This window comes from Amblyomma maculatum, chromosome 7, assembly GCF_055883805.1.
Source record: "Amblyomma maculatum isolate TAMU_Amacu chromosome 7, ASM5588380v1, whole genome shotgun sequence".
Taxonomy (NCBI): Eukaryota; Metazoa; Arthropoda; class Arachnida; order Ixodida; family Ixodidae; genus Amblyomma; species Amblyomma maculatum.
Genome location: NC_139350.1, coordinates 52,265,434 through 52,277,502, shown reverse-complemented (window position 1 = coordinate 52,277,502; position 12,069 = coordinate 52,265,434). Strand labels below are relative to the sequence as shown.

Genomic DNA, 12,069 nt, shown 5'->3' with positions numbered 1-12,069 from the left:
AAATTGAAGGTAAGTGGAATGAAATGGTGAGCTACAACACTCAACCTTTATTAGCTTGAACAAAAGCACATTTTCAGTCAAGTAAAACTTTATAATTTTCTGCATCTGCACAGCCACGGTCGCAATGTCGCCCAGAAGATAAGTTTCCTTTCTTAGACTTGCATACATTTAACGGGACATTGAGGACAGTGCCATAAAACTTTTGTTGCAAGCAAAATCTAATAGTTTGTCAGCATTCTGCAGCTTTGTTGTCCAGTAGCAATAGACAATTACTGCTGAGAAACTTCCATTCGAAGCTGGAAAGGCTTTTGCCCCTGCTCTGCATTCAAACTCGAGATTCCCTATCGTCAAAGTAGGTGAAAATGACGCAAACCATGAGATTCCCAGCTGACATAAGCAGTGCAATGTAGGAACAGACAAAGGAACAGCCAAAATGGAAGCCACTACCACCAGCCAGGGGAAGCAGGTATTTTTCAACAGCAGTCACTTCGTTTGTACCATCTTTCTAATGGATCTCATTCTACATCCTGAGAATGGAGTTCTCAAGAACTCCTGCCTGCCCTTCCGTAACTTCAGCCACACAAAGATTGCAATGCTTTTGAGGGCTAAGGCAGCCGGAATGCTGTATTATACAGTTACAGTAGAACTCCTTTATAGCAAAGTCATTGGGACCGATAAAAATCTTTGCTATCAGTTGTTGGTGATGACATGGCCTTGAATTCGCTGTCTCATAATTAAATGCCTACTTACTGAACACATTTTTTTGCTTAATGAAAAAAGACTCTACAATACCTTCCATCTCTCTCATCTCTTCATGCATAAATTCTTTTGTTTACACCTTGCGGAAGCACCTCTTAAATATGAATGCAACATGGCTACAAGTACAATAGTTTGATTTCATGCGAAAACCAAAGCCTTGCATAAACACGGCATCATCTTCCACTGTTTCTATCATTCAAAAGGCAATAGGCACACGAGGCATGAAAAAATTAGGACATTCTAAGATGTTTCTCTACACTCTCACGCTATTAAAAGACGCAGAACATTAATGACACCGTCAAATTCCCAGAAGATGCAGTATGCTTGCAGGGCTATCAGTAAGCTATGACCGCCATCTATTTCCACACGCAAAAGTAATGCAATCAGTTTCAGTGCCCTGAGTGACTTAATGGCCAATAAACTCATCTGAGGCTCTGTCGGGAAGAGGCTTGAATACTGTCTGGCTTTATGCTTTTTTCGTATTACGCAGCTAGCTCTGAACCTTTTTGTTCAGTTTTCTGTCTCTCCCAGCAACCAGGGCTTGCTAGTAATACAGGGCCATCCTGTATGACTACTGCACCTGGTGTCATACCAGACTTTTCAGTTAGGAGGTTCGCGCCGAGACGAACTTCATCTGAGGAGCCCTTCGATTTCCTCTGCTGTTCCGCACTTTCAAACTGAGGAACATGAATAACAAAATCACACGCACATGCAAAGCACACAGACGCAAAGTGCCCAAACCGAAACATACTGAAACGAATCCGATCACCTGTGGCACTTCCAAGTAAAGCGGAGAGGCAACCTAAGTTGATGCAGATGAGGGCTTAAGACTACAGTGCAGTCCACTTATAATGATATTGAGAAAACCAGAAAATCCGATCGTTATATTTGAATTTTATATCTGAAAAAAAAAAAGGGAAAACAAAAAAAAAAGCACCACCCACATATTTTCCCCAGCATGTAGGCTTGCCTACTTACCAGCAATGAGTAAATTGGGTTGAAAAAACGCTAATCATCGTAGAGAGCACTAAACACTTCAGCACAAAATACATCAATAGCCATAAAAAAACTTAAGCACACTTTAAAAAGCTGGAAATTTGTGCTTTTAAAGCAGTAGCTGAAGCTTGACAACCACTGTGAGCATCGCTTACAGTAGTGCATACGCTGGCGGCAGTTCTTCATGTGTGCACAAAACAGACTAGCGACTGGATGAACTGCAGGACATCCCCAGCCTTAATCATCGTTAAAATCGTAGAACGCAAATGCCTGTATTTCAAGTCATTCTCTTTTTGGTATTTTATTTTTATTAAACATTCGAACAAATTTTCATGGTAAACATCTACCAGTTGGCGATAAAGCTATCACTGTATCCGATGTGTTGCCAATAACTAATTGTTATATCCGATTTATTTTTACACAGGACCAATGGGAAAACTTGTAAATCCCAAGAATTTGATCATTATAAGCAATATATTGTTATATCTGGTATCGTTATAAATGGACTGCACTGTACAAAGATGTTTCAAGTTATCGTAGCTGCGAGCAGATGTAACATACACTTCAGTGTGGCTGTTGCACAAATGCAATGACTTTTTTTTTTTTCCCTTCCTTTCCACGCCTTTAGCTTTTTGGAGCTGAATCGGCAACCTGCTACACAGGCAGGGCCCCCACCACCAGGCTTCCTTTAGCTTTCAAAATTGTTTTTCGATCCTCCTTGCGTGATAATATGTGCTAGCACTTCTGAAACCCAACCAACTTAAATATCCGAATGTGCAACCTCAATGCACGTTTGTCAGCCTCTGAGATCCGTTGATCATCACGATGCTCAAATTTACGAGAATGAATTGTGGCGGTGATCCCTGCATTTAAGCTCTTGCTCTTTTCATTCAACCTTTCAAGAGCTTTGTTTTCAGTAACGCTGGTCTTTGTGATTAGGAACTAATGTTCTATCAGTACTGTTACATCCATTGTTGACTTGAAAGAAGGCGCTTGCGGCCACAAGAAACTAGTCTACTTCACACAGCAGGTACATATTTGCTACCACCTTTTGGGGCACCATCCAAAGCCATCCCTCCTTTCAACGGAGGTGTGCGGTGGAGACAAGAAATGGATGAGGAAAGGAAGGGGGGAGCCCGCTCTTCTTGATGGGTCCTGCGCACACTGTGCCTATTGCAAGGGTGGAAGCAGACTCCAGCCTTTTGTAGCAGCTCAGGGAGGAGCTTTGGAGCAATAACACAAGACTTTTGGAGCATTCTAATTATGTTTCGGCGCATGTTTCTAGTGTCAAACACTTTCAATAACTGCATTTAACATTCAGTGCTTTGCTGAGTACACGAATCTGACAAGACAAGACAAATAGCAAAAGCTTGTACAGATGCTTGAAATAACCCAACTGACCTGAGCAACAGTTTGAAACAGACTGGCAGCAAGCAGAATGCTTGCTTCTACACTTCACACCTGAATATCATGCTCCACCCAAAGCTATGAAATATTTCGACTTGGCAGGTTCAAACTTGGAGCTTCAATGCACTCGAGCACCACCATTAGTTTGTAGTTCACATAAATGAGCAGCACATTTCCTTTCTGTATCTTGCGCATATTTTTTTTATTCTCATGCCTGAGCAGATAATTTCATGGGCACTGGTTGGTAGCGCCTTCATGCCAGATTAGCTGACCCTCAAGGGCACCTTTTCCTCCTTCAGGTTCCTTATAGCCTTCTGCCAGTGGCTCCTCGTGTTTTCGCTTGAGCGATGCTGGGGGTTTCTAAATTTGAACATGTTTGCGATAGGATATGCTTTCCAATGCTCTAGAGAACCTTTTTAATAATTGACAATGTCGTGGACATCACCTTCCTAACATTTCAGGTATGCTTTTTCCGAGACTGGCTTGGCACACTTGTTACTAACAAAGAGGCTCAATAGTGAAGCACCTGCTTGTTTTCACAGCACAATGAATAGAACTACTCATGCAGTTCTTTGCTGCCAGAAAAATTTCTTAATGGCTTAAGGCAGCCCACCGTCACTGCTTAGCCGCCTCCCCTCGTTCCTCTCATCACCGGCAATTCAAAATGTTGGGAAAAGGTGCTATGTCAAGTGAACAAAACATTTTGGTTCACAGCTAATTTTGTCCAATAACTTGTAGCTTGTTTCAAATTTACCTGTGAACTAACATTTATTAAGCTCTATAATTTTCTAGCTTATGAAAATTTTATGTTTTAGGCCCAGGGTGAGCTGCAATAACTCTGCCACCATCGTGCTGTCATTGTTTAGACTATGGCGACCCCTGCAATGTGTACTCGTGCCCCCAAAATAAAATGGAGCACGGGCTTGTGGAAATGTTGCTCTCATTTGTCCGGACTGCTGATGAAGCAAATACAGTTGAATCCCAGTACAACGAATGACGCTTCAACGAAATTTTCGCCACAACGAAGTATTTTGCATTTCCCGTGAAACCCCCATAGGTCTTAATGTATTAAAATTTCCTCAAAGTAAAACTAAGTACTCTGCGAGCACATGTTCGCTTCTAGGAATTTGATTTTAGAATTTTCACGGGTGAGTGGCCCCTCCGTCTTGTCTTTCTTCAGAAGGTGGGTGCTGGAGAGCGACTTTCTCATTCACGCAGTTTATTTTTTGCATCGTAGACTGCTGGGGAAGGGGGGCGCACCCATACCACACATCCTCCTTGCGTGTACCGCAAGTTTGCTTTTTTTTTTTCTTTTGTGTGCCCACATGATTTTTGAAGAAAAAAAAAAAAAAAAGCGAGACGGGCTGAAAATCGCTGCCAGGAGGAGCCCACTCCGCATCACCATTTTTCTTCTGTGTGTGTCCTTGTCGTTCGTGAGCGCATCATTCAGCGTGGTCTCGTCTCGTCTCTGCTAGTCACTGCTAACTTCCTAGGATGTCACCGCCAGCGAAGCGGAAGTTTCTTTCGCTAGAAGAAAAAGCGTGTATTATCGCCGAAGCAGAAAGCGGGAAGAAGGCGAATACTGCCGCAGATTTTGGCATCGCGCCAAGTTCGCTGTAAACGATACTGAAGAGTAAAGAAAGCATTGGCAAGGCACTTCCGCTGGGCACTTCAGCTCAACGCCAGAAGGTGACACAGCCAACATACGAGAAGGTTGATAAGGCTGTCCACGCCTGGTTCATCGAAACGCGAGCCAAGAACATCCTGCTTAGCAGAAGCATTGTTCAACAGAAGGCCCTCAATTATGCCTGTTTGCTATGCCTGGATGACTAAGGCCAGCACAGGTTGGCTCAATCACTTCAAAGCGAGGCACAACATCGTGGGAAAAGTTTTGCGCAGTGCACAAACATGGATGAATCGGACAAGCATCCCCCGTTATTTGCAAAAGTGCCAAACCGCGCTGCTTCAAGAGAAACAGAAGCCTTCCCATCAAGTACGTCGCTAATGGGCAGACGTGGATGACCCGTGCCATGTTTGCGGACTGGCTTACAGCATTTGATAGCAACATGAGCAGGCAGAACCGAAAGGTTTGTTTGCTCTTGGACAATTGTTCTGCCCACTGCATTGACGTCAGACTGTCAAGCGTCGAAGTACGATTTTCCCCCCTGAACTGCACTTTGATCATTCAGCCGCTGGATCAAGGCATCATCCGAAGCGTGAAGTGCGCTTATCGGGAGAGGCTGATTCAGCGGATTCTCTTGAACCTTGAAACTGGCAGGGAGGCAAAGGTGGACCTATTCATGGCTCTTCAGATGATGGCTGCTGCGTGGAACGTGACCCGGTCCGCCTTGATCTACAACTGCTTCCAGCACGCCGGGTTTGTTGACCAGGAGGAGACCAGCACAGCTACAGCTGCAAAAGACGCTCCATCATCGTCGACTCAGGAATCAGTACGGCCTGGAAATCCCTCCAGGATGCAGGAAACGTCCCTGGCGATATCGAGCTAGACGATTTCCTCAGTGCTAATGCGGAAGTGCTTGTCTACGAAGAGCCAGGTGATGAAATGTGTTGGCGAGTCGGAGGAGCAGCCGTCCGATGCTGAAGACAACTCCGCCCAGGATTCACCCGGCTTGGCAACCTCGTCGTAGGTGATGGATGCCTTCGATGTTATTAGGAAGTTCCTGGGCTCCCACAATGACGACATTGCTATGGCTCTCTTAACAGAGCGTGAGTCATGTGACGCCGCTGCTGGCAGTGAAACGCAAGCAGACAAAGCTTACGGACTTATACATCTTTTTTTTTGCTCAAGTTGTCTGTAAATTCTTGACAACAAAATTCCGCAACAACGAAATTTTTTTCGTACGCCCTGCCGATTTCATTGTAGCGGGATTCAACTGTACCAAGAGTGCCAAGCCGAACACCCCGGTGTCCCACATACACCCAAGCTATACACATGCACATTTGCGTTCAGGGCACGCTGCGAAACAAAATTTTGTTCATTTCTGTGCTCCATTTTATTTTGGGAGCACTAGTACATACAACGCACAGTATGCCATTTGCCCTGCTGTGGTTCTCACAGCCACTTAATTAAATTGCATCAGATCACATTTTTTTGTGCACAATATCACTAACATTCCACTGTGCGGCAAAAATCTGTTCTGCTAAATATGATTGCAGACCACCGAAGCTGCAAGCTTGTAGCAGTTTTTGAGAAAAAAAAAATTCTAGAGGGCACTTTGAATCATAAAGTGCGATGAGGCAAAAGCCATTATAGCATGGTGGATTGCAGCCCTCCGCTACGGCACCTCTATCTTCCTCTCTTCTTCCACTCCCACCTTCCTCCCACGGTGTACATGTGTCCGCGGAGAATTTTGACAGATACTGCGCCTTTTCTATCCTGTAAATCAATTTCAAACGCCGCTGACGCCTGCTGTACTAACGCTTCCTAGAGGTCTAGGTCTGCTTCTGTTTGCTGTGTGGTGCGGCGTTTGAGAAAGCAGCAAATGAAAGGCGCCGCACGGACGCCTGGATCGGAAGCTTCATATATGCATGAATCATCCGGTGACGTCGTGACCTGTCGTGACAGTACATGACGCACCCCTTGTCGAACACAAACAGCATTTCCTTTAAAGCATCAAAATTCGCCGTTCTATAATTCGTTTACAGGAAAGGAAAGGCACAGTATATGTCACTTGCAGATTCCTGCTATCACCCTCATGGTAGACAAGGGGAATTATGAAGAGCATTTCATGATCCAGGGCGTGGCGCAGTTGGTAAAGCACTGGGCTGGGGATCCAAAGGATGGAGGTTCAATTCCCGGTAGAGACAAGGTTTATTTACTTATTTTTAGCTCTTGCTCACAAAAGCGTGACACCTCTGCTGTCAACCTTCTGTCGACAATGATGAAGCAAAGGCTTTCGCCTTAATATTGTGTTTTGGAGTAGGATGGAGCAAGAAAAGCAATTCGGAGCAAAAGGAGCTGCACTTCCACCCCTGCTATTGTCCCCCCATGCCCAACACCTTTGCACACAGCAGACAGAGGCCAACTTCAAGGTGTTACCTTTAAGCTCCAAAATTCATCATCACCTTCCTCTTCAATTTCTAACCCTTTGACATGATAATGCCTAGCAGAGCCTCAGAACACGCTTGCTTTAACACTCACTGCCTTGAATGCCCTACCAAGGGGTGCTAAACATGTCAAGCAGCCAAACAGCTCATCCCACAAAAACGCACCACAAAGATAACTAGAGGCTGGCATGGTAATATCCATTCCATTTGCCATGAGGCCACTACAGAACAAACTACGCTGCTGCATGACAGTTACGTTTGTCACAAGTTTCACCAGTTTAAGTGACTCAAAGAAAATGTTAAGTCTTCAAAGGTGGTGGCAGATCCCCCAAGGGAGACTGTCCAAAGCATAAATTATAAGCCAGCCCATCTGAAAAGACACCACTGCATGGGCTAGTCATAAGGACCACTTGTTAATGAAAATATTGACAAAGGTTAGCGCTTTCAAGTAAACAGAGCCAACTGCGTCGCTATGCAGAGAAACTGCAGCAACCCTACTATTGTCCCCTAAGCGACTCGGGTTGAGGAATGCTGAACTGAAAAGCTTTCAATATTAAAGGTGCACAGTGACGTGCATAAAGCCGTTAATTCTAGCCAACCTCTAGGTTCTTTGCACCGTGCTGGTGTTAGTAAAAAAAGAATTACAAAAATTGGCGCACGGAAATGAGAATTATTCAGTTTATAAAATTCTAAATACAAGAGAAAAAAAAACGTGCACCTGAGCTGATGCGAGAGGGAGCCCCTCTGCCATTTCGCTCACCCAGCGCTCGACTCGGGCAGAACCTATCAGGAACGCAGCTTTCTGCTGACGTATCGGAAGCTATCTGCCATGGTTGCCTGTCCAACCCAACCTGCAGCCGCACTTTTTGGCAGTGCAGTTGCCATGGTAACGACGCTGTGAAGCACAGCTATATGAGGACTGGCTTCTTCGTCTGCTCCCTTGGTCTGCTCAAAGTTAGCCTAGCCCACCAAATGCTGCTCCAAACCATCTTTGCCATCTAAGTGTAGTGCCCACACATCGTTCACGGTTCAATACTGACAATAAATGTTTTCCAACCCAATTGCAGGGTGTCGACGAGGTGGACCCAACAGTCAGCAAATCTGTGTCGCCATTTTGGTGTTCCGCCGGCGTCCATCACTGCTGCTGTCACGGATCACTCGAGCGCTACTTGTGCGAAAGTTCGAGAACGAGTGTGAAAGGCAAAGACGGGAGAGTGACGTACACGAGTTAAGGCCAAGCCACACAGCTGAGAAGCAAACGTGCTTCACGAGCAATTTTGACACAACTAGCGCCATGTGTGAGGCGTCGGCAGAAACGGTCAACCACGTGATTTTGGCTTGTCCAGCGATTTTGCCGACCTCCGAGATCCGAATGCTATTAGCTGCCTTGGGATTTGAGGAGCCTGTGGGAGTGACCTTTGTGCTCGTGACCATAGAGCCTGGACAGCGTATTGGCGGACTTTTTTTCTTTCTCTGTTTTTTTTTTTTTTTTTAATTTTTGCCTCTGCCGCGCCTGAAGGCAGCGGCGACCCGCTACGAAGGGCAAAGCCACCATCACCATCATACAGCAAGCAGATGCTACATCGTACTTGTTGACAACACCGCATTTATCTGAGTTTACAGTCCCCATCTTTACAAGCACTCCACGACCTCACGCAGAATTAAAACACCATTTATTTGTTTTCTGCATAGTAACTTGAAGAACATTCGAATGTAAAATCTAAAGTGCGTGCCCGACCAATTAGCGAAGCACCACCCCAGAGAAGGTAACGTCACATCCGTTAACGAACTTCGTCGTTGTGTGCTGCTCACATCGGTGCCAAAACGCGGATTATTGAAGCGGATTAAAATATTATACGCTAAGATTTTGCCGTTATGATTGGTCTTTGGGGCATCGGGAAGGTGTAAAGAACTATAGCAGCCAGCTGGAATCAGTGGTCTGGCGAACGTCACGGCGCCCCTTTAAGAACCACCTAGAGATCTTCAATGTACATTGACACTGTACAGCCCATGGGAACCTTTTACTTTTCGCGTGTCTTCACTGAAAAGCAGCTACCATGGCCGGTTTCATACAAAAGTACTCCAGCTTAGTAACCAAGAAGATATTCACTAAGTCGCAGCAGTGGCTATGCAGCAACCTTAATCACAATGGTAGGTCTCACTGTCACTGCTAGCATGGCTACGTGCACTTGCAGCTTCCGACAATTAACAGCAGAGCACATTTTGTGGTTTTGTGCCTACGCTGCCCATTGTGGCATTGTCGCAATATAAAATATAAACTGCTTAGAGGGAAGGAAACCTTCGATAACTGTCGCACTTCTCGGGAGTAACCTGAACAACACAGAGAAAAAAAATGAGCAGAGACCCTCTGGGGTTCTCTGACATGCACCTGCATCATGCAGCACACGAGTGTCTCTTGCATTTTGTCGCCGTCGAAACACCGCGCTGCGTGAAGAGGTGGTACTAATATGCAGCAAGCTGCGGAAGATGGCCGTGCACTTCCTTGCACTCCGAATTCTGGTAGGGCAAACTTGTCACCATAGTACTGCACTGACTGCCTCATGCTGTGACCTCCATAATGGCACTAAGCAACCCCAGTTAAGGAAGGCCATCCAAATTCTGTGCCGAGGTTGCCACACTGGGAACTAATCCAGTCTAGCCGAAATAAAGATATGCTCGCCTAATTTGTCTAGCAGCATTCATCACTGCATCTGAAAAGTTTGCCATCACTTTATTTGAACACTTCCCATCTGCATTGAAAAACAGTGATCACATTTTGGACACAAATGCCGGTGTGGCCTAGATTTTGAAATGCCTGCACGAGAAACTGACATGCCGTCACTGCGCTTTCTTTTTTTATTTACATGGGCACATAAGACGTTGGTGCCCAGTAGCTAGTGGTGCTGGCTACTTATTTGCAGAAAAAGGTTAAAAAAAAAAAAAGAAGAAAACAATTACCCACGATTACGTTACTTTTTAATGTGAAATTTGAGTGCAGCTTATTCCCTGTTTAACCTTTTCGATAGAATGAGGCAAAGATTTCGAGCAAGGCCCATATATAGAATTACTTTTTTTTTTTAATTTTTCACACGTATTCCTTAAAGAAACACTCCACTAAAACTTCTTGGCTGTCATGAAAGAAGCTTTGTGCTCGGAGAAATGAAGAGAGCAATTGAGTTATCGGGAGGTTGTGGGAAGCAGCGCGTGGGCCCATAGGAACGTTGCGCGACGAACAGATAGCAGCGACTGACTGATGCCGCTAACGCTGCTAGCGAGTGAGAACGGGATGCACGCATGCACCATGATCCGCTGATAGAAAGCCGGCATTACAGTCAGTCGCTTACACGCAATATATACATGGCACACGGAAAAAATACAAAACAAAACAGGTTCCCTCGGGAACTAATCATGGGTAAAAAACCCAACACAGCACCACGTGTCACTCATCAAGGAAAAAACCCGGGAAGAAAACATTTGTCATTAATGCTGCATGGCGGAAGCAAAAAAAAATCATGCTCACAATCTGCCAAGTTTACCGACGGCTGGCTGATACACAGATCAGGACTGATACGTATGTGGTAGGCTTCCACAGTTTCGCGAACCAGCCGGTCAGGGTGTTTGAAAAGTATACATGCACTTTCAAAGATAGGTTTGCAACTAATCGCTAGCGATCTACCTTTACAAGGGGCGGAGCTGATTATGAGGCCGACGCGAAACTTAGGAACGGGAGCAAAAGAGCTGTGCTCTAAAAACACTTGCACTACTGTCATACAGCTCAATAAAACACAGAACAATCTGAATACCATTTTGCTTGTTATTACTTCGCATTTCATTTCTTGACTCCTAATTTCCAGAAGACCAGTTTTTAGTGAAAGTGGGAATTTTGTCGTTAGAATGAGGTAATCTCTCAATGCGTATTGGTTAGAAACTTACTGTCTCGCTTCATCCAGCAGAAAGTCCAGCATCTTCTCGACGGTAACATCCCACTCCGGTTCTCCGAACCCTGTCTGCAAGCATGCACGAAAAAGGAAACTGGCCATTCAAAAGAACGCTCCGTCAAAACACCATGCTTACCGTAAAGCAAAGATGCTGTTGTCTCTTAACATAATGGCCTGCATTCTACCATCACAGTTTGGTTGGTGAACCATTTTCTTCAGTACAAAAATGCAAGTCAGTGCACATGTCCCTACACACTGTCATAGCAATCAGCAAGTGAAAACACGGACAGCAAATAGTACTTTTTCTTCTGCACAAGTCACACCATTACAGCAAAGAATAAATAAAGCCATCCCAACTGCCTTCCTTACTAGCAGCACAACAGTTAGCCACCTTAGAATGCTAATTTAGCCAGTCCAGTGCAAAAAAAAAAACACCTCGCAATGATACTGCTCAACTGCTTGTTCAAATATGCAGTCCTTGCATTCACAACATTGTGCACTTCTGCTTCCACCTCATTTCTGACTGTGACCTGTGCACACACTGTTACCATAAGTGCTCCCTTTACCTGCACATCTTATTTTTTTTTTTGCTATTGTGCTTTCCATTCAACCTGCTACAGTATTCAGGAAATTAACCACTGATGCAATCAGACACAGCATCTGACCAGCAGAAAAAAAGAGTGCTGAAACCAACAAGATGAAGATATCCCACTAAAAGCAAATCTGCACCTTGGACTCGTCTCACTGGAAGCAACATAAAGAGTCCCACTTGACAAAAATAGCAAGCTTCCTCAATAATCAGTGCACCTTTTCCATGCAAATCAGTTTCCACATGTAATGAAATCATTTCTGGTCTTGAAAATACCTTTTTGACTAAGATTTTTTTTTTTTTTTTTTAATG

The 12,069-nt window shown here is 44.8% G+C and overlaps 1 protein-coding gene across 2 annotated transcripts in view; it reads right to left on the bottom strand.

Annotated features, from left to right (window-relative positions):
- The window catches only part of LOC146183187 (uncharacterized), a 122,415-nt gene that overhangs the window by 8,052 nt on the left and 102,294 nt on the right, over positions 1–12,069 (bottom strand). For both annotated transcript variants that reach the window (XM_084608699.1, XM_084608698.1), the window contains exon 6: positions 11,164–11,237. In XM_084608699.1, coding sequence (XP_084464825.1) covers positions 11,164–11,237 — 74 coding nt within the window. The remainder of the gene's footprint in view (positions 1–11,163; positions 11,238–12,069) is intronic.